We start from the raw sequence: 23,146 nt of genomic DNA on the forward strand, positions 1-23,146 counted from the left end.
TTCAGCTGGGCGAGAATACAGCACAGTCAAGGCCCCGCAGGGTTAATTCTAGAACAACAACAAGGACAGGAAGGTGCCAAGAAGACAAGCCAGCGAGAAGGCCACCCTTCAATAGCATCCTCATGCAGCCTTTGCATGCATTTGTCTTTCCGTCTTTTTTTGTTTTTGTTGTTTTGTTTTGGTTTTTTGTTTTTGTTTGTTTGTTTGTTTGTTTTGAGACAGGGTTTCTCTGTGTAGCCCTGGCTATCCTGGAACTCACTCTGTATGTAGACCAGGCTGGCCTTGAATTTAGAGATCTGCCTGCCTCTGCCTCCCAAGTCCTGGGATGAAAGGCCTGCGCCTCTACCACCTGGCTTGTTTCAATTTTTAATAATTAAGTGGATTCCCGCTCTTTGGTGATATCTTTTTTGCTTAGTTGATTGTTTTTAGTTTTTTTGTTTTGTTTTGTTTTGTTTTTTCCAGTTAGAGGTATACTAGGGTCACTTTTTAATTCTTTATAGCAAGGAGGTGTTTTAAAGGCTGTCATTCAAATGTGCTTGGTCTTGCTGGCACAGTATTTCAGGGTTGTATGTTTAGGGTTAGGTAGCTGGATTGTTGCAAGTCCCCATGGGTGTAAACCATGCTGTGTTGAGCATCCTTGGGGACCGCTGGTCACATTCTCTGAGTTCTCACTGGCTCTTAACTCCTATGACTGGCGCTTGCCTCAGGCTGGGCATGGTGACACAGGTTTACAAACCCCAACAGGAAAGAGCCTCCTGTACTAGGATCCGGTTCAAGGCCAGTTTGGGCTCGATAGTAAGGTTCTGTCTCAAAAGCAAAACTCTTCCTCTAACAACCTAAGAGTGGGACCTCAAGCCTAAGGCAGTTAGCAGCAGAAGGGGGAAGCACACAGGAACCCACTTCAGCAACTCCAAGGCCAGCGCCGTCCCTTGCTTACTCTGCCGTGGAGGCGGCACATAGGCCAGGGCCGGTGTGTGAAGGTCAGAGTTCAATCCACTGGACGGGGTTCCCTCTCCACCACGCGGCTTCAGGAGACTGAACGTAGGTCAGCAGGCTCGGCAGCAACCACATTTACCCACTGAGCCTTCTCGCCTGGGCTGCCACCGCGTCTTACAGAGCTTCCTGCCACACAAAACTACTGCGGAGGGGCTGGAGACTAGCGCAGCAGTTAGGAGCACATGCTGACCCTGCAGAAGACATGGCAGCCCACAACCATCAGAGACCAATTCCAGGGGGTTCTGACGCCTTCTTCTGCTCCCCACAGATGCTGTGAGCACATGGTATAGTATATACATGCAGGTGAGATGCTCACATATATAAAATTTTAAACTTTTTAAAAGCTGAGGACAGGGGTTGGGGATTTAGCTCAGTGGTAGAGCGCTTGCCTAGCAAGCACAAGGCCCTGGATTCGGGTCCTCAGCTCTGGAAAAAAAAAAAAAAGACAAAATAAAAGCTGAGGACAACCAAGAAAGACAATTGATATTAACCTATGGCTTCCACATGTGCACATATGTTCATGAAATCTACACTCAGGCACAACACACACATACACACACTGATTGGTTGACTGGTTGACTGATTACTTATGACGCATGCTCATAACTGAAATCTCCGTGCTCAGAAAGCTGACTCCAGAGAACTGCATATCCCCAGGCCAGTCTCAATAGTCTCAACCACAGGCAAAGACCTTGTTTCAACAACAATGACAAACCCCCAGAAATGTCTGTCTTCATCCTTAGAGGGAGAGGAAATCTCTCCCATAGGCAAAGCCACCCACCCTCCAGAGAATGGGCAGCCGTCCCTGAGGTGGCTGGGAAAGCGTCAGGGGTATCCTGGGGAGGCTGGAACAGGTAGCGGGGAGGGTGCAGCGTCACTGGGTTGCTGTTTTCCCTGTGTGGCTGGACTTCACACTTGCACCATCATGTGTCCAGTGACAGAGACCTGTCAGACTGCAAGTTTAATGCCAGGCTATCACACTACCAGTGGATGGCCCTTCCGGAGCTGCTTAGACCTCCTGGGGCAGCTGAGGATAGTGCCCTCGGTGAGAGCAGTGCCCTGAACAGTTCCTGTACGGTTCCCGAGTGGATGCTACAGTTACAAACATCCACATCAACGCTGGTACCCAACTCCCGGGGTCTTTCTAAGAGGACAAACAAGCATGGGCACCTTGGAAATGAAGCTAGGACCACAGTCTTCCTCCTGAGACGGCAGATGCTGAGGGACCTGCCCTCAACGGGGCAGGATTCCCCTTGTTCTGGAGTCGGGCTCACAGACAGCAGCCATCGCTGCTTAAACTGAGGCAGCAGGGCTTGAGAAGCTCTTTCTGCACCAGGCCAGTTCTGTTCCCATAGGACTACTTGCTAGAAATAGCTCAGAGAGAGCGATTCTGGAAACTTCTCAGCTCCGCTACGGAATCCAGGACTAGATGAAGAAAGGTCTGAGTGGCCAGATGTGGCACAGGCCTGTCATGCCAGCAGTCCCGAGTCAGCACTGGGCTACCTAACAACCTGCCTCACACAAGCCTGAGTCCAGAGGAGACACTGCAGGATGAGTCAGAAAGGCCTGATTGTTTTATGGTCTCTGTGAACATCAAGGAGGGAAGCGTCCAGTCTGAAGCAGTGCACTCCCAGCAAGGACAGGGGGACTCTAGTCTGGGACACACCATATCTGGCCGCCAGCTCAGGGACTAGAGTCTGGTAGGCATTTTAAAAATGTCGATGTATATTTGCCTAAACGTGTCTGTGTACCATGAGGATGCTTAGTTCCCTCCGATGCCAGAAGAGGGCATCAGATGCCCCGGAACTAGAGTTACAGGTGGTTGCCCGTCATGTGGTTGCTGATAATCGAACCCAGGTCCTTTGGGAAAGCAGCCAGTGTGCTTAATCACTGAGCGTTTTCTCTTTAACACAGTGACAAGCTAAAGTGTGACATGATAGGGGCGATAAAGGGATTTTTTTTCTAAACGAAAAGCAGCCCCCACCCAACTTACTTCACTTCTGGTTTTCCCATCTACATACATATTTCTACCAATTTACATAACTATAAGTGCTGCAGGCATACAACTTCGCCATCTGGATATTTATTTTCTCTTAATGTAATGTCATAAACACGTCCATGTTCTTTCCCAGCCTTCTTAAGTAGCATCTAGGGTACATAATAACCCCTGCATTGCAGGCTGGGCTACAGCATGTGTAATTAACCATGACCTGGCCAATGGACAGCTGTCTTGCTGTCTTTTCTCCCTCCTGTATTACAGACAGGTTAAATATGTTCTCATAAATTCTGCTTCATCGCTGAATTGTTTGTCTTAGGAGAAACTCCCTAGGGAGAAAGGACTGGGCCAGATACTGTGTACTGTATCCTCCAAACACACACGGGCAGGGGGGTACCAGAAGAGACCAGGAAGATCTACTGAGCTGATGCTCAATAAGCACTCACAGAAGGAGGAAGGGTGGGGGACTCACTCCCATGACCACCTAGCAGGTGACAGACTCACAGCCTGCCTGGACCAGGGCTCTACCACCTGCCCCGAGTCACAGAAATGCAACTGTCAGGAAGGGTCAACAGTTCAAGGCCATGTTTGGCTACACAGCAAGTGAGAGGCTAGCCAGTGATACAGGAGACCTTGACTCAAAACAACAACGAAAAAGTATAATAAAAAGAATTTTTAAAGTAAGAAGTAAGGTGCCAAGCATGGTGATGGGCATACACCTTTAATCCCAGCACTCAGGAGGCACAGGCAGGTGGATCTCGGGAAGTTCAAGGCTCACCTAGGCTACACAGTGAGACCCTGTCTAAAGAAAAGGAATGAAAAGAACAGTTTCTACAAGACAGAGGCAGGGCTCACTGAAGCATTCACATAAGACTCCAAACCTTCTTTCTCTTTATTCTCAACAGCTCCTCCCTTCCTAGACTCTGGGTCCTGGGAGCAGAGGCAGGCATGTGGCAAGGTCCACACTGGCCACCATGGCCTCCTTCAGGGAGCTCCAGGGAGTGAGGTCCACTCTCTTGGGTTTCTGCATTCATGGCTCCATCAGTCACTTAACTGTTTACCCTGTGTCTCCTCCCAGCACTGAAGTGCTAGCCGCACAAAGCTTATACCCATTGTCTTCACAGCTATCCCCCAGACTCACAATAGTGCCCAACCCAAGTGGGTGCTAATCAAATACCTGAAGAGAAAATAAAAACCAGGCTGGGATTGCAGCATGCACAAAGCCCTGGGTCCCATTCCACCACAGAGTAAGCCGGCATGGTGGTGCACTCCGAAACCCAGCCCTTGGCATATGAGGTAGGAGTATCAGAGTTCAAAGTGATTCTTGGCCAAGTAGCCAGTTCAAGATCAGCCTGGGCCACATGAGAAAGGGAGGGGGGGAAAAAGAAGAGAGAGAATAAGAAATGAATAGCAAATTCTTGTGTGAAAATCTCCTTCTAGGTCAGGCACTGTGCTTCACACGGCCCGGCTCACCAGCTACGAACAACAATCCTATTATAATCCTCATTACAATAAAGAAATGATTGCCGGGGCAGGCTAAGCAACTTGTCCAAAACCACGGTGAGGAGGCAGAGCCTGAGCTCTTCCAACACCACAAGCTGTGATTTCACCTACTGTGATGTTGCTGCTCACTCTCCTGGTTCAGCAGCAAAGACAGACCAGGCCCCTGAGCCTCCGAGCTTCTCGGAACAAGATGATGTCTTGACATCCTGTGATCAAGAGAACAGAGGAGGAGGCAGGGGCAGTGAGGCCGGGCAACTGGCCCCCAGAGTGTCATCTGCCCCCCCACCCCTGTTTCCCCAAGGGAACAGCAAGCTTGACTTTCGAACCCAAGCAGAACCTGGTTGGCAGCCACAGAGTGGCAGGGGCCAGTGGGCTGCAGTGAGTGGAGCTGGGGCTTTGGACAAGCCAGGGGCTTTGTCCTGCCGATCCGGGAACTGATGAAGAAAACTAGGGCCAGAGAAGCCCAAGACTAAATCTAGCTGTTTGAGGCCACCAAGTCTTTCTAAGAAGAATCAGAAGCTGTGCGGAGTGAAGAAGGAGGGCAAACGACCAAGTTTCCATGAGTCACGTGGCAGGCTGTAACACACGTGGCTTTCTGGGCACAGGTTATCACAAGTCCATGATCAGTCTCCCCTCCCTCGGCCCTCCCCTCCCCCTCCTCATGAACAGCCAGCCAACCACACAGAAGCTTTCTTGTCCCCTCAAAGACAGTTTCCACTTGCTAATGGAGTCATCCTTGCTCTGTTCTGTCCCCTTGGCCAGGATGAGTCAGGCCAGCGAGGGGAATCTCCCTGAATACTTATCACCTTCTTCTGAGAAAGATCAGCCACCGACATGTAAAATACAACTGGGCCATGGGCCACCAACCACACTGCCTTGGTTCTCGTACAGAACACTGTAGGACTGGAACCTGTGCTGGCTCTGTACAATCCAATGCCTATCCCACCTGAGACTGTTCCTCAAAGGCGGCTTCCCCCCAGCTTCCTCTCCACCAGGAGGCAGCCATCTCTGGCCCTGACTCTTTTCTGTTTATCCAGGTTCCAACCCTCTCAGGTATATGGTTTTGGTTTTGGTTGTTTGGTTGTTGTTGTTGGTTTGGTTTTTGGATTTTGATATGGTTTTGTTTGGTCCTCTTGACAACTTCAGAGTCTCCAAAATGGCAGAGAGAGAGGGGGGGGAGGAGAAGAAGAAGAAGAAGAGGAGGAGGAGGAGGAGGAGGAGGAAGATGAAGCGGGGGTGGGGAGGTGGGGGGCTTCTCCAGGCATGATCTCTTTCCAAGCAAGCACCAGCAAGCTCTTTTCCAAGCAGTAAATGTAGTGTATGGGGGAGGGGGCGCACAGGCACGCATGTGTCTCAGCACTCACACAGAAGTCTGAGGACCTTTTGGGGAATTGGTTTTCTTCTCCCACCATGTGGGTTCTGAGAGTCACACTAGAGAGTCAGGCTTGGCAGCAAGCACCCTTTACCCACTGAATGATCTCACCCAGCTCCCAAAGCCTCTTCCGCTCTCCTCTTCCGCAGCTACGACCCAAGGTGAGGCAGCTTTCTGATGGGTGAGACGGGTGAAATGAAACATCCAATACAAATCCAGGCAACTCCAGACGCCACCAATGCCCTCAAGCCTGGTTTCTGTGTCCTTGAGGTGGGCTTGTAAAATTAGTATGACTCCAAAATTCACTCAGAGAACCCCTGGGAAAAGCTTGCAGTGTCAAAAATCAGTCAGGTCCAGCTCAGGTTAGCCCTCACCGTGTGATGGAGAAACAGAGACCCCAAATTATTCTCCTTCTAGGATCCCGCCTTCCCTTACCAAATTCCTATGTGGGGAGCCCCGGGAGCTGGGTAACTCTGACCAACCCTGGCCCCAGCTCAATGGCAACAGAGCGTAGAAGCCATCAGGCTCCTCCAAACAAAATGACAGCCAGCATCCACCATCCCCTTCCTACATGCTCTCTGCATGAAAACATTCTAGGCTGTCCAAATAAACTTCTGAGGGGGTTGAGACTGTAGCTCAGTGGACAGAGTATTTACCTAGCACGTACAACGGACCCCTTGATCTGGCTTCCCAACACTACATAAACTAGGCATGTTGGTGCACTCAAAGGTGGAGGCAGGAGAAGCGGGAGGGAAAGATCATGCACATAGCAAGTTCAGGGCCTGCCTGGGATACATGAGATTCTGGCAGAGAGAGAGAGAGAGAGAGAGAGAGAGAGAGAGAGAGAGAGAGAGAGAGAGGAGAGATATTTATGTATCAACTCAGATTTTACATACCCTCTTTGCCCTCCCTAAGGAAAGAACACTATGAAAACAACACAATGTCAAGCCAGAGGTGGCAGCAACCACCTGCAAACCAGCACTCAGGAGGCACTGGTAGGAGGGTCAAGAATTCAAGGCCAACCTGATCTACATAGCAAGTTCCTATCCTAGAAAACCAACTGCTGAAGACATGGTTCAATAACAGAATACTTGTCTAGCATGCACAAATCCCAAATGGGAGTTGGGGAGGAAGAGAAGAAGCAGAGCACAGCACAGCACAGCACAGCACAGAATAGCACAGTACTCCCAGGACTATACTCCTGGCAGAAGCTAAAGCCAAAGTGTTAGTGAAGATGGGGCAGCTGAGGAGGAAGGGGGTTTCCCGAGTCTACTCAGGCACTGTTTCCCATAAGTGGCTGCCAGATAACCACACCTGGTCTCAGCAGCCCTGCATCAGAGCTGGCCACCTCAGTTCCCAGCTCCTCCCTTGGCAGAAGTTCAAGGCACCCCCCTCCCCCAGCAGGGCTGGGAAAGTACTCCTGTCCCCACAGTGAAGGCTGGCAGCACAAGGTGCATTTCCCAAGATCTTACACACCTCGGTGCAGAGATGAGTCAGCGGGAGGTAGGGGGGAGGGGTAGGAGGGGGCACTCAACCTCCTTCACAACTCACCAACACCTCCTGCAGGTTTACTCAGCCTCCTAAGCCCTGACCAGCCAGCCAACTTGCCAGAGTCAATACTCCCCTCAGACAGGTTTGTGCCATGCCACAGAGCAGTGTCCTGAAAAAGGCTAAGGGGACAGCATGGGGAGAACACCCTTTCTGTCACCATTGTGTCCCAAGTCCCCATTCCCGCCTCACTGCTATCACACAGGATAGTTCCCCTTCCCCACTGCAGGAATTCATGTTCCAGACTCCATCCATTCATGGACACACACACACCCTTTGCCGGAAGCACCCCCTCTCCACAACTCCAACCCCAAACTAAGGCCCAACCCTGCCTCCTCTCTCCCCACTTCCATTCTCCTTGGCACAAACCACTTCTCTGTCCTTGGCTTCTCAATGGCCTCCTTCCCCTACAGGAGGCCTCTGCCGCTCCACCTGCCTTTCTCCTGCATCTAAGGCAGTGTTTGGCACAGAGCAGTTGCTCAATTGACATCGAATGAACGCATAGAGAAATAAAGAGCAAATGAAAAATGAAAAATGATTTAACAAGCCCCCCCAAAAAATTTTTAATAGAGAGGTTAGGAAGAAATGCACGGATGGGAAAACCGGGAGTGGGTACACACCCTGAACTCCTAGAACTTAGGAGGTGGAGGCAAAAGGATTAACAGTTTAAGACCACCCTAGATGGCGTGAAACTTTCATGTAAAGGGGAGTAGTGGGGAGTACATGGCAGAGACAGATAGACAGGCAGACAGACAGACAGGTAGGCACTCCAGACTCATTTTAACCTAAGAGTTCCATTCATGGGATTATCTGAAGGATATGAATTCAGAACAGGAGCAAAAGAGGTGCTTGTATAAGAATGGTTCTAGTCACACTGTTTAAACAGCAGAATTCTAGAAACAACTGAAATGTCCAAAACCAGCAAAAAAATATCTGGCAGGTGACAGACAGCACAACTGCACGCGGTATCCCACGACAGTTAAAATGACAGAACTGAAGGTAACAGAGAACAGTGGTGTGGTTTAAAATAATGCTAACTAAGCGGAAGCCAGGCCTGGAGGCTTAGTCCTGAAATCTCAGCTACACTGGAGACCTCAGCTCACAAGTTCAAGGCCTGCCTGGGCTACAGAATAAGTTGAAGGGTCAGCCTGGGTGGCTGAATAAGACCCAATCTCAAAACGTAAAAAGACAACAACATGCCCAATGTAAAACAGTGGCAGGGCGCTTGCCTGTCATGCGTGAGGCCCTAGGTTCAATCCCAAAGTCTGCAAAAGGGTTCATTAACGCCAAGCAAGAAAATGTGTATGTGCGTTGAATTTCTTCTTAAACACTGGATTCTAGTCCACACACCCTCTGAACCCTAAGTTCTTGCAGGGTCCAAAATTGCATCTGTGTTCCCTTATCTACTGAGAAAAAAAAATGACAGAGAGCTGTGCAACTTAGATCCTAAGATCAAAGCTAGCAAGGAGTCAGGAAATGACTCTGTCACACTGGCCCCACCGCCCATACAGACATACCCTGTGTCCTCAGAGTGGCCCTTCCCATAAGGCTATTTATTGTACCTGTGCCTGAGAAGCCAAGCCCAGAAACATCCAACAGCCAACAAAGGTGACCCAGCACCTGAAAACCAAAGAATACAGCAGAAACCTATACGACCAGAAGCAGAGCACGGCTGTCATCCAGAGCCCCCAGAGAAAAGCACTCAGAGAACAATCAGCAAAACCAGGCTCCGGGAGCAGCAGAGGCCAAGGAAGCACCTTTGGTGTACTGGAGCTCAGCCAGTCTGGACCAGCAGAGACAGGTAGGGGTCAGCATATGCCTGCTGCTCTGTGACACCACGGATATTCATCTATCTAACGATGCAGACAGAGGAAAAGTACGAAAATACGCCTGAGCCATGGAGAAGAGTGGACAGGCCATCCAGGCAAGGCACACGCCACCCTCAGTATGATTTCAGACTCCTAGCTAGGTCTGGGGGAGAGGGAGGGCCATGAGAATCAGGAAGTCTCCCCAATAACTGAGAGGTTCAGGCCAGAGCAGGAGACCAGAGCTGGACAAGCCTGAGGACCATCAGATGGAGAACCCTCCAAGTCTGGGGACTTCGGCAAAGAGCTAGGCTATAAAACCTCCCAGGGTCTCACATCCCCAGAGACCAACTACCTAGGGCCACCACAAGTTCTTGGAGTGAACAAGGAAGATGATCAAAACTAGCCAAAGCTGCTTCCTCTGGTGGGAAATCACCAGTGTGTGTGTGTGTGTGTGTGTGTGTGTGTGTGTGTGTGTGTGTGTAATTACCTTTGTATGTTTGAAACTTTCCATCATAAAGTTGAAAAACATATTGGTATACTCCCAAAATCCCATAAAACAGAAGACTTATCTTGAGTTCAGAGACCAGGCTGAACGACAGTGCAGAGGTCTTTCTTGTCTCAACAAACAAGGGGTGGAGAGATGGCTCCATGCTTAAGAGCTAGGACACAAGTTCAGGTCCCAGCACCCACGTCAGGTGACTCACAGCTGCTCGGAGCTCCAGCTCCAGGCAGACAGACGCCTCCACAGACCTTTGCACCCACTCGCACATACCACACGGACACACAGACGCGTAATTAAAACCAAAATGAAAATAAAAACCAAAAAGCCCAAGCCTACAAAAGAGCTCAGCGGCTAAAACATTTGCTGTGCATACTTGAGGACTTGAGTCTGATCCCAGGAAATGTAAAAGTGGAGACTCACTCAAGTGTGTATGCACACACGTGTACACACACGCACACACACTGACACACACACATACACACAGACACACACACTCAGAGACATACACACACAGACACACACACACACACACATACACACAAGTGCATACACAGGCCTATAATCCCTGCACTTGGCAGATGGAAGAAGGAACCTCAAAAGTTCAAGGTCATCCTCAGCTACAAAGTGAGTTTTGAAGCTAACCTGGGCTATCTCAAAAAAAAAAGCACCCAGGTTTAATGACAGCCCTGCACCTCCTGGCAAATCCCTGCTCTTGCTCTTTGTACGTCCGCTCCTTTTCTGCAAATGAGGAAGATGGGAAGGGCACCCCCATCGCCCCATTCCCCCATTCCCCACCCCACACCACCCCACCTCCCACCCCGCAAGCTCTTAGTGTAACTTGGTGTAAGGACTACATGCCAGAGAGCACTCCTAACAAGGAGGTCGGTGGTGACAAACAGGCAGTAAAATGTCAGCTACAGTGACACATCCATTTGTAGCAGGTATTGAGGGGCAGTTTAGAAACCTCACACCATTTGACCTGGCAATCTGGGGAGGATGAAGTGGGGTGGAATCAATGCTTTAAGTCTGAAACCTCAGGCAACAAACAGAGTGAGCAAAGGCTGGAGAGTCCCCAGCTTCTTCAGGCCTAAGATATAGAAAGAACTCCGCTTCTCTCTCTCTCTCTCTCTCTCTCTCTCTCTCTCTCTCACACACACACACACACACACACCACCACCACCACCACCACCACCACCACCACCACCACCACCACCACCACCAGCAAGAGGAAGCAGCTTCCTTTCCTCTCCTTCCGAGCCATCATTTCCTTTTTTGTTTTAAAAAGCATTCCTTGTCTGCAGCCCCTCCCCTCCCCTCCCGCCCTAGGCTCTAACAGCACCCAGAGACATCTGAATGTCTCCTGCTTTGTCTTCTGTACAACTAGGAAGGGGGGGTGAGGGGGGCACAACAGGGAGGGAGGGGGATGCCCAGGCAGGCAGAGCTCTCTGAGCATCTACGGTGGAAAGATTAAGTGCCAGGAGACCCATGCCGTCACATCTAAACCACTTCCTCCAACGAAAGGCCGCTTTCCCTTCATGCCTGAGTCCCCTGGATTTTGGGCTTCCTGCCATCACCAAACTCTGCCTTCCACCTCATAAGGGACCTCCAGTTTATAAAACACCAACACAACAGCACTGGTTCAACCGAAGCCTACAGTCTCCTTCCTTGCTTAAGGCTAAAGAACAAGGCTAAGGTGTTCCTTCAACTGTAAAGGACAAAGAGTCCTTTGGGACACACAGTTGCAGGAGTCTCAGGGCCTTAGCCTCTGAGGTTGAGGGGCAGCGGGGAGGCAACACACTAATGTAATACATTCTCTACTTAAACCCCTCTTTCAAAGGAGCATCTAGCAACATGGGAAAGGCCAAGTGAAGCCTTTTAGGACCCCGAGCTTAGTGGGACAGGAGTGTGAGAGAGAACACACACAGATCACTTTTTTTAAATGACCTGTAACCCGGGGCTGGGTGATGACTCTGTCAGTGTCTAAGAGCACTGGCTGCTCTTCTGGAGGACCCCTATTTAGTGCCCAGCACCCACATATCAGCTCACAAGCACCTGTAACTCCAGTTCCAGGGAATCCTGCCTCTTCAGATACCAGGCATGCACAAAGTACACAAGCACACAGCCTAGCAAAGCATCCATGCACTGTGGAGGTTTGAGTGAGTCACTATGAGAGAGTGGCACTATTTGAGGAGGATTAGGAGGTGTGGCCTTCTTGTAGGAAGTTCATGGGGGAGGGGTACACTAGAATACCTTCCCCCCCACACCCCTCTCCTCCTCTCTCCCCATCTTCCCCTCCACCTGTAGATCAGGATGCAGCTCTCACACAAGAGGCTAAGGTTCCAGAAGAATCACTATAACTTAGAGAACCACCTGGTCTAGATAGCAAATTCTAGGTAATGGAGTCCCTAGACTATTTAGATAGAGGCTGTCTTTAAGAAATGACAAAAAAGAAAAAAGAAAAAAGAAAAAAGAAAGAAAGAAAGAAAGAAAGAGAAAAAGAAGAAAGAAAGAAAGAAAGAAAGAAAGAAAGAAAGAAAGAAAGAAAGAAAGAAAGAAACCCCAAATATCTAACACCCAAATTAATCAGTTAAGTTAGTTTCACAGCCCACAGATATGGTAGAGACCCCCTCACCATCAGCAGTTCATAGCCATGGAAAGCAAAACCCTCCCCATCAATACCCTCCCCATCAATACCCTGCCGAAACAAGCCTGCAGTTGGTGCTGTGTGGAAATTTATTTTTCCTAATCAGAGCTGGCTGGCTCCTGTACTGCATATTTTAGTCTCCATTTTTTTCCCCTCAAAATTCTGAATGCAAATGTTAGCTTGTTCTTGTCATTATTCCCAGGGCAGAAAAATGAAGGAGAGGGAGGAAGCTGCATGCAAGCAGGACGGCTTCACAAGGCAATCTGCCCAGTAAAGATGCTCTGCTACCCACCAGCAGGGGAGCAGAGGAATTCAGACATCCCAGAGCATATCCCAGAGTGTTGGGGGTGAGGGGGTAGAGCAGGCATCTAGATTGAGGCTTCTTTCTTTTTCTTATTTAAAAGATTTATTTATTTATTTATTTTATGTATATGAGTACACACTGTAGCTGTACAACCTTCATCTGGTTGTTGGGAATTGAATTTAGGACCTCTGCTTGCTCCGGCCCAAAGATTTATTTAATAACAACAACAACAACAACAACAACAATAATAATATAAATAATTGCAAATAAGCACACTGTAGCCGTCTTCAGACAGAACCAGAAGAGGTGTCAGATCTCATTACGGCTTGTTGTGAGCCACTATGTGGTTGATGGGATTTGAACTCAGGACCTTGGGAAGAGCAGTCAGTGCTCTTACCAACTGAGCCATCTCACTGGCCTGAGACTTTTTCAATGCATAAGAATACATGACCGAGTTTTTGTTTTATCTCAACAACTGGCCTCAGTAAACCTCTGCACTTCCAACCTGGGTTTTACCACAGGAAAAGGGGAGTGGAGAGGGATGGTGGAAGGGGTGAGGGGGGCAGCGATGTGGATGCAAAGTGAATAAAAAAAAAATGGTACTACTAATAATATTAGTTTAAAAGAAAAAAAAATAGGAAACAAAGCCAAAAAAGGATGTCAGAAACGCACAGTTCCAGCCAGGCGGTGGTGGCCCATGTCTTTAATCCCAGCACTTGGGAGGCAGAGGCAGGTGGATTTCTGAGTTCGAGGCTAGCCTGGTCTACAGAGTGAGTTCCAGGACAGCCAGGGCTACACAGAGAAACCCCAGAGAAACACAGAAAAACAAACAAAACAAAACAAAACAAAACAAAACAAACAAGAAAGAAAGAAAGAAAGAAAGAAAGAAAGAAAGAAAGAAAGAAAGAAAGAAATGCACAGTTCCAACTGCAGGCCACACAGTGACAGGGAGGACCCTGCTCTCCACAGAGGTGAGGTGAGCTGCCTAGGGGGTGGCAGGGGCTTCAGCACATCTGGAAGCAACTAGAAAAAAGTAAAAAAAAAAAAAAAGTCTTTTTTTCTCTTTTTTTTTTTTTTTTTTTTTTTTTTTTAAGCTGGAGAAGTTTTATGAGACTGTGAAGGGGAAACAAGGCAAGCTATACATCATGGAGCAGCTGGGAGGAGGGAGATGGGGATGAGGAAGAGAGAAAGTGATCTGGTTCAGCCATGGAGGGTTGGAGGAACTGGAGTGGGTGCTTCTGGGAGCAAGCGAGAAGGCCCGGATGTCCAGGAAAGTAGGTTCTGGCAAGTATCCAGAAAAAGAGATAAAGAAAAGGAAAAGTTATGCTTTTCTGAGTAACTGGAAACGGAGCAGGCCATGTGACAGAGGCCTCATCACATGGCCCATAGGCTGGCCTGGAACTCACTCTAGAGCCTAGAGTCCAGGTTGCCCTTGAACTTGAGATGCCACCCCACCGCGTGAATGCAGACATTAAAGGCGAAGAGTGTCTTTACAATTATCTTAACAGTAAAACCAGCAGTGGGTGGTGGGGTGGGGGACCCTCAACACCTTCATGAAGTTTCCCAACTCCAGGCTCCACAGGAAGGCAGGTTTTCAGGAGAGCAGTCAATGAGCAAGCCTTGGGCGGTCCAACAAGATACTTCAGACAGCTTTCCAAAATCCCACCCAACCCTCAGGGTCCCTCAGACGGGACGGAGGAGAGAGGACCAAGCTATTTCTTTTTCCTAGGACAAGGCATACATCTTCCCTGTCAGTCAGACAAGTTCAAGGCGCTATTATGTGTCGCTCAGGGGAGAGTCAGCGCTGCCAACCACTCAGCTCATTCTCCCTAACAGGTACTCCTCTTGGGCAAAGGTGCTTGCCGCCAAGTCGGCAGACCTGAGCGTGATCCTGGAATCTATACAGAGCTAGGAGAGAATCAACCCCAAATTGTCCCCTGACCTTCACTATTTTACTGTGGCATACACACCCACATCTGTGCATATACATACTCTCTCCCCCGACCATATATATAAATTTAAAAATCAATGTATTGAAAAAGAACTTCTTTTAAATAGACACCAGATGGCCAGAGATGTGACTCAGTGGTTGCAAGGACTGGTTGTTCTTCCAGAGGACCTAGGCTTGATCCCCAGCACCTATGTGGCAGCTCATACATCTGTTAACTCCAGTTTGAGTGGATGTGACACTCTCTTCCAGCCTCGAGGGCACAAGGCACATATGTGGTGCACATACATGCATGTAGGTAAAACATTCATACACATAAAAATAAATAATTTTTTAATTTAAGTAGACAAATACTAAAAGCATTCAAAATTTTAATTTAGCAAAATTTTACCTGTAGGAAAATATATCAGCATGCCAAAACAAAACTATAAAACAAGTCCAAATAAGCAGTCATTAAAAATTGGGTCATGCCTTACAGTGCCGGTGCACACCTTTAATCCCAGCACTCAGGGGGCAGAGGCAGGCGGATCTCTTGAGTTCAAGGCTAGCCTGGCGTACAGAGTGAGTTCCAGGACAGCCAGGGCTACACAGAGAAACCCTGTCTTGAAAAAAAACAAGAAAACTGGGATCTGGTTAAAGGACTGTGAGGTGTGCATGCACGGCAAGCACACTGACAGTGACGCCACAAAGTGCACATGATCTAGAGACACTTGCAAGGCGCGCACCACAAGCTCCCAAGGAGAACGCACAGCATGCACCTTCCCGTACAAATGCAGTGAAGAGCGAGGAGTCAGCCAAAGAAAAAAAAGGGGGAGGGGGTCCTAGGGCTTGGCTCTGGGGTCCTAGGGCTTGGCTCTGGGGTCCTAGGGCTTGGCTCTGGGGTCCTAGGGCTTGGCTCTGGTGTCCTAGGGCTTAGCTCTGGGGTCCTAGGGCTTGGCTCTGTGGTCCTAGGGCTTGGCTCTGGGGTCCTAGGGATTGGCTCTGGGGGTCCTAGGGCTTGGCTCTGGGGTCCTAGGGCTTGGCTCTGGGGTCCTAGGGCTTGGCTCTGGCAGGTGACTTTGCTGTTATCTGGTTTTGTGCTTCCCTTGTGCTGAGGGAGCTGGCATCAATGTGGATCTTAAGCACTGCAATTAAAGGTAGCAGGTTAGAAGATACACTCCTTGTCTCTGAGTTGCTCAGAAAGAATAAAGCAGGTAGCTATTTAAAAAAAAAAAAAAAAACCTGAGTGGGCTGGGCAAGGTGGCGCACGCCTTCAGTCCCAACACTTGGGAGGCAAAGGCTGGCGGATCTCTGTGAGTTCATGGCCAGCCTGGCCTACTTAGCTAGTTCCAGCCAGAGCTACATAGAGAGACCCTGTCTCAAACAACAACAAAATATGAGTCCATCTCAAAACAGCTTCTCCTTTCTCAGAATGAAACCAGCTGGGCTGGCTGCCTCACCACCTGCTTTGAGGATGTGCAGAGCTGAACGGGAGGGAAGCCGCCCAACACTTGCTCAGATGCAAAGGCTGCAAAGGCCGTCTAGGGCAGTCACTCCTGGATCCAGTGAGCTGGAAGTGATCCGGGGCCAGGCCTTTCTCTTACTGAACATCCATTCCCTCGCTGTCTGTCAATAGTCATCACTGACCAAAGTCCCTCCCCCAGCCCTCCCTGCCCCCCCCCCATCAAGGTTTCTAGAGGCAGCAGGAAAGGTTGCAAGGTGAGACAGGGAGCAGTGGCATGTGGGGATGCTGAGGCAGGAGGATGGCTGCAAGTTCAAAGCCAGTCAACTCAGGTTCAACTATCTACTAAACTCAGGCTCTCTGGTTCTCCTAGTTCAGTTACCAAATCCCCACACTGGGAACAAAATCTCCCGGTTGCAGTAAATGACCAGTGTAATGAAGTATATGTTAAGGGCCTACTGGAGAACTTCACATGGAGAATGTTCAAGAATATTCCTGATATGGGCTGGTGAGATGGCTCAGTGGGTAAGAGCACCCGACTGCTCTTCCGAAGGTCCGGAGTTCAAATCCCAGCAACCACATGGTGGCTCATAACCATCCATAACAAGATCTGACTCCCTCTTCTGGAGTGTCTGAAGACAGCTACAGTGTATTTACATATAATAAATAAATTAATTTATTTGGACCCTCTCTTTGCAGAGGTAGTTCCCATGAACCTTGGTGTATCTCTACCCCAGGCAGCATCCCCAGCCTGCAGCAGGTCCTGGGTGCAGATGTGATAAGGCCTCCCTCCAGTATCTGGGCCCTCCTTACACACACAGCACATCCTCCTTAGGTCTCTCTGAAGGACGGAATCCATCACAAGTGGGTCTGTCCAGGGTAAAAGTCACCAAGGTGAAAGTGGACACCCTTTGAACTAAATGTAAAAATGACACTAGACAGACCACTCTGCAAGGATTTAGAGAGAGAGAGAGAGAGAGAGAGAGAGAGAGAGAGAGAGAGAGAGAGACTGACCCCTTAGGGGCCTGGTAAGAAGAATCCGGAGTAAAAGAGCTTTCAGTCAAGCCTGACAACCTGAGTTTGATTCCCTGAACCTACATGGAGGGAGAGAATAAATGTATGACAAAATTTAAGGCTCAGCTTAAGGACTCAATCAAGGCTCTGTTCCCTTTCTGCAGATGCTGTTAGTGTCACCACAGGCACCTTTGTGCGTGGTCCCTCTCTGGACCACGGCCAGCAGGCAGGCCAGCAGACAGGCAGGGAAGCATCTGGAATGGAATGCCGCTTCCTAGGATTATGAGCCAAACCAGGTGTCTGAGAGAAGGACCAGCCCTGCAGCTAGGAGGCAGCCCCTCTCTACCTCAGCCTGCAGGTCCTGGGTGCAGATGTGGTAAGTCCTCCCTCCTGCATCCAGGCCTGCCTCTGCTCACAGCCTTCACACACACGGCACGTCCTCCTTAGGCCTCCTCTGAAGGACGGTTGGGAAGTGGGTCTGTCCAGGGGGGAAAGCCGCGAAGGTGAAAGCGGACACCAAAGGAGATGGGCCCTCAACTCCATCATGTCCCTCGGGTGATAACTGGAGTCTCTCGGGCAAAAGGTTATAAAACTGAGGCAGAGAAATGTCACTCACCAGACACTACCTGAGCTAGGAAAAGAGAACCAGGTTCCAGTCAGATCTTTCTGGAACAGTCACCCAGACTCTGGCAATGTTTCCTATGGAAGCAGAGGTCAGACTGATGGATTCTACAGGATTCCTGACTCAGGGCCCATGTGGAAGGGATCTCTACCAGCCGTGTAGTGGCGGCTCTGTGTTCACTGCCCGATGACCCCTTTAGACTGAACACACCCCTCACACCCAAAGACCAGGAGAGTACTCCACCTGCCAGAGCCAATGGAGCCATCAGCTAGGGCTGCTGAAAACACACACACTTCCAAGGGCCATGAGGAAGCCAGGTCGTAACACAGAAGACACTGACCTCTGCCCAGCCCACTAGATGAGTGGCTCTACCTTCCCAGGCAAAGCCTCCGGGGTAGCCCTGCTCAGGGAAGTGGCTAAATGCAGAGACCGTACCCACGACTGTTTCTGTTATCCTTTTTCCCAGCCCTTTAGCCCTTTATCCTTTTCATGAGCCCTTTAGCGACCCCCGCAACCCATACAAGACACCAAGCCAAGATGGAGCCCGTTTCTGGGCGGTGCTAACAGGATGGCAAGAAAGTGAATGAGCATGAGGAGATGTGAGCACCTGCTTTGCACACCACTGTCTCTCCAGTGCCCAGATGGGACGCACAGTGAACCCACAGATGAGACCAGCAGGCCCAGCTGTATAGCAGGCCAGGTGTCCCTCAATGAGTGCAGCTGTGACAACATCCCTGCTTGCCTCATGTAGCAGTCAGAGCTCTAGAAAGCCTGCCAGAGACGGGGCACCAGATCCTACCCAACCACACAGCCCTGCAACTTCGTTCTGATACACCGAGTTCCGGCCGTGCCTTCTGGGCTCTCCATTTAAACAGGGAAAGTGTGTGATGAAGTTGGTGGAGCTCCAGAACATTAAACCTTGGCCCCTTTTCCCCCCTTTACACGCACTATTGGAGATTTGAACGCAGAGCCTGAAGTAGAGAAGGCCACTGTTCTCCCCGCGAGCTACCCTTCTCACTTCCTTTAACTCCCTTTTCACCCCAGGGGAGCTGTTCCACGGAGCAAAGCCATCAGCAGACAGCATACCACCATGACCTGGGATCTTCTCAAGCAGCCCGATCCTAGGCAGCGTCCTGCAAGGAACATCCTATGAGTTACCACTCCCACCGAGAGAACAGAAGTCTGGTACAGTTGCATAAGCCAAACTCTCCAGCCAGACACCTGTAATCCTAGGACCCAAGAGACAGAAACAGGAGAATAGCCATGAGTTCAAAACCAGACTAATCTATATGCTGAGCTCAGCTAGAGCTACATAATGAGATCTGTCTCAAGGTCATATAGATAATTATACATATATATTATATACATACATATTTCATTCATATATATATATATATATATATATATATATATATATATATGGCTAGACAGATGGCACAGCAAACAGGTAAGAGAATTTTCTGCTCAGGCAAAGGACTCAAGTTCATTTCTCAACACCCACACGGCAGGTAACAACCTGTAACTCCAGTTCCAGAGCTTCTGACTCCCTCTTCTGGCCTCCTCAGACTGGCCTGAGTTAGCTGCCCTTCTACATGCTGCTAGAGTGGGCTGCCCTGGAACAGACTTCTGGGATGGCTTCCTGTCCTGTGTCATCACCTGGAGAACATTAGTTCTATGTACTTCTTCTTCTAAAGGTGCCCTGTGTTGTGTGTGCATGAATTGTCACCAGGCCCCATCCAGGGACTGTTTCTAGGCAGACACAGCCTCCACCAAACACCACAGGTAAAAGCACTCTGTTCGGCCGGGCAGTGGTGGCACACACCTTTAATCCCAGCACTTGGGAGGCAGAGTCAGGGGGATATCTGAGTTCGAGGCCAGCCTGGTCTACAGAGTGAGTTCCAGGACAGCCAGAGCTACACAGAGAAACCTGTCTCGAGAAAAAAAAAAAAAAAAAAAGCACTCTGTTCACACTTTCCAGGCAGGTGGGGAAGCTTGAGAGTAGAAGTTATCTGGCTTGTCCCCAGGTCATCAAGACAGAAACAGGACCATTACAAAGCCCTGGGGGCTTTCCCATTCCCCTGTGCTTCTATGGTCAAGATGCTCACAGTAATAAAGGCACCTCCTACATAACCTGTCCAGTGCTGTTCTTAAACAGGGACATCTACACAGAACAGTATACACCCAACAGTCCCGCCTGCCCAGCCCCCTCCCCCATCACTTAACCACAAGAACGAAGAGATTTTCAGAAACAGAGTGAAGGGAACCACTCCAACCTCTTGCAGAGCACATGGGGAAGCTAAGGCCCCGGAGATGAGGTGATTCACCCAAACTAGCTGGTAATAACCCTAAGGAACCAGCTCCAAGGTCAAAAGTGCCATCCGAAATGGCATCCGAAGTCCTGTCTTTTAAGGGACCAGAAGGGTCCTTCAAATACATTGCCAAGAACAGGGCATGTGTCTTGTTCACACTGCAAATGGCCCTTGGGCCTTCAGAAGCCACCAGAGATGACCTCAAAATGCACCCAGTAGGGAGGCTGCTGCCTAACCAGCTCAGAGGCCTGAACAGCTGGAGACTCTAGGGTATCTGATGCCACAACTTTGTCAAGATGTGCAACATCAGAGGACAAAGAGAATTTGCAGAGAATAAATAATAAGCCATTCTACATACACCCAGGGACCCAGGAACACCTCAAAGGAATCTGTGGAGGAACCACTAAGGGCAACCCGGAACATTCAACAGCCCAACAACACAGCAGCTCAGCAGACATACACGGCAGGACAACAAGCCCAGAACTATGACACACAGGCCTCCCATTGTTATCAGCCTAAAAAGTGAACTTTGCTGGACACACACACTGTGTTCCAGAAATCCACATGCAGAGAATCCCAGTGCAGGGTTGTGTTGGTTTGTGTTTAAGGCAAAGCCCTGGTCAGTCCTGCTATAGCAACTGCAACAAAAAACAATACTAATAGCCAGCACTGTTTGGAGTCTCCCAATGTCCCTGGCTTCATGGCTTTTATGAAAATACAACGAAGGGAGAGTCACCCTGAGCATTTTGGATCAAAGAAGGATTCAGGCTTGTGGTGTGAGAGGAGGGAGGGCTGGTCTTGTAATAATTACAGCAATCATAGGCTGGCTCTAGACAGCTGGCAGATGCAATTAGCAATTGTGTGTGTGTGTGTGTGTGTGTGTGTGAGAGAGAGAGAGAGAGAGAGAGAGAGAGAGAGAGAGAGAGAGAGAGAGAGAGAGAAGGAAATTATGTATCTAATAAGACATCCTCAGACCTACAGAAACCAAATGTGGCAAGGCTGGGGAAAGGCCCTTCTTAGGGAAAGAGTTACTAAAGGACCCCTTCACTTTCAAAGGTCTTCCAGCCTCTGGGCAAAAGCAAGTTGGGAAGACACTAGTCTCCTCCCAGTGTGTAAGGGGGTGGGGAAGCTTCCCCTCTGAAATGCCAACCACCTTTCTAGATGGTTCTTCCAAATCCTTTCAATGCTGCACTTCCCAACTATAATTTGAGAGAAGAGAGCTCACACATCTTGTTTCTTCACTGCACTCCGGGTTATCTCTGTCAGCAACAGAGATAACCTTAAGTAGCCTGTTCTTACCAAAGGTTCCCTTCCCCAGTATAATCCTTCCTAGGCCGAAGCTCAGTGTTTGGGGTGGAGTAGGGAAGTCAATGGGTAATTTCATTTTAAGCAGTGAACCGCTGTGACATCGCCAAAGACAAGCACCCCAACGCCTGAACAGCAAAAATGCTGTTTCAGCAAACACTTTTTGAAAAGCGGCAGAGACCTGGTGGAAAGGAAAGGAACGGACAACAAGGAGAGTGGGGAGTGAGGGGAAAGTCGGTGCCACCGATCGACGCTCACACTTCAAGGGAGGTTCCCACCACCACCCCAACCCACACTACCGGACTTAAAGCTCACGGAGAAAAGACCGGCGCGTGATTCAGTGGGACAATGACTACTGTGGGCACTGGAAATGGGGTGAAGGCGGAAAGGGGTTTGCAGTAGGGTGTCCTGTGATTCTACTCGGCACGTTGGTCTTCGAGACTCGATCCAGTTCCACGCTAACACCCCCCTCCCCTAAATTCTTCCAAAGTGAGCGCTGGCGGTAGGTCCTCCCGCTGCCGCATCAGCGAGCTCGGACAAGGGAGGAAGACTCCAGCCATCAACCCCGCTGCAGGATGCAACTCGGGAAGGAAAGCAGTGGGGCGGCTCCCGGGCCACCGCCGGGTCCGGACGTGGAGCGCAACGGCCCCTTACCTCTAGGGTCCGGATCTCCTGCTGCGTGAGGTCGTTAGACACTGAGCACTTGGTGCGAAGCCCGCGCAGACTGCCGATGCAGATATCGATGAGCTTTTGCAGCTGGCCGCACTGCTGCAGCGCCCGGCTGGCGGCGGCCCCTGCGCCCCCGTCCGCCGCGGCGCCCCCGTCGCCGCCCTCCTTCTTCTCGCCCATCGCTGCCGCGCGCAACGCCGCTCTATCCATGCCTCGGCATCGGGGCCGCTGGGGGCCGGGGCGAGGAGCCCGGGGATACGGGCGCCTCGGCAGGAAAGCCCCGAGCCGGGAAGGCTGCGCTAGGAGCGCCCCTTGGCGCCGCCGAAGCCTGCAGTCCCGAAAGCCTGCTGCCCAGTCCGCTCCTCCTCCCGCCCAGACGCGGCGGCAAAGCGAAAGCCTCCGCGACCCGACGGCTGTGGTTGTTGGAACCTTTAAGCGACCGCGGGGGCCGGATCGGGGCCGCGACGCATTCTGGGACTTGTAGTCCGCACATCGCATCTGCTTTCTGGCCCGCGCCCTCGGGGCCCCGCCCGCACTCCGGCCCCGCCTGACGCCTAGAAGGGGCTGCTCTGCGCCTGCTCCAATTCGTGTGCGTCTTGGGAGTTTGATTCCCAATCCTCTTCGGTTCCTTTACCCCCATCTCCCACTGCTACGCCTTTCTCACACACGCAAGCGCACACACATCAGTAGCTTCCCGAAACCGGCTAATGGGGTGGGGAAGGGGCTGATGGCTCAGACCCAGATAATCCCCGTCTTGTGGGATATTGAGGGTCCTAAAATTTTTGTGTGAGCTTAGGGGTTACCATGTATGGGAATGCGTTAAGGGTGTAGCTCAGCGGCAGAACATTTGCCAGGCAAACACAAAGCCCTAGGTCTGGTTTCCCCAACACTATCGAAAGAAAAGAAAAAGAAACATCCACCTTCATCTAAATCTCACAACACCCGACTCTGCATTGTGCTTGTGTTCACATAGAGCTTGACCCTGAATTGTCACACCAAAGTTACTGGGCAGGCAAGGAGAGAGGACTTTCTTCCGTGTTCTATTTACTCAACAAAATAAGTTTAGTGCCCCCATACCCTGCAGATGCCACATGGACTGGATAGTAATTTGTTGACCACTTCTAAGAGTTTCGAGCCAGAGAGAACCTGGGTTCAAATTTGATTC

General features: G+C 50.1%; 1 protein-coding gene across 5 annotated transcripts in view; it reads right to left on the minus strand.

The window, feature by feature from the left end:
* The window catches only part of Ksr1 (kinase suppressor of ras 1), a 128,912-nt gene extending 106,542 nt beyond the window's left edge, over nt 1–22,370 (minus strand). For all 5 annotated transcript variants that reach the window (XM_021212990.2, XM_029546027.1, XM_029546029.1 and 2 more), the window contains exon 1: nt 21,967–22,370. In XM_021212990.2, coding sequence (XP_021068649.1) covers nt 21,967–22,191 — 225 coding nt within the window. In that variant the 5' untranslated portion in view covers nt 22,192–22,370. The remainder of the gene's footprint in view (nt 1–21,966) is intronic.
* Nucleotides 22,371–23,146: the final 776 nt, after the last annotated feature.

Source organism: Mus pahari, chromosome 14 (genome assembly GCF_900095145.1).
Source record: "Mus pahari chromosome 14, PAHARI_EIJ_v1.1, whole genome shotgun sequence".
Taxonomy (NCBI): domain Eukaryota; kingdom Metazoa; phylum Chordata; class Mammalia; order Rodentia; family Muridae; genus Mus; species Mus pahari.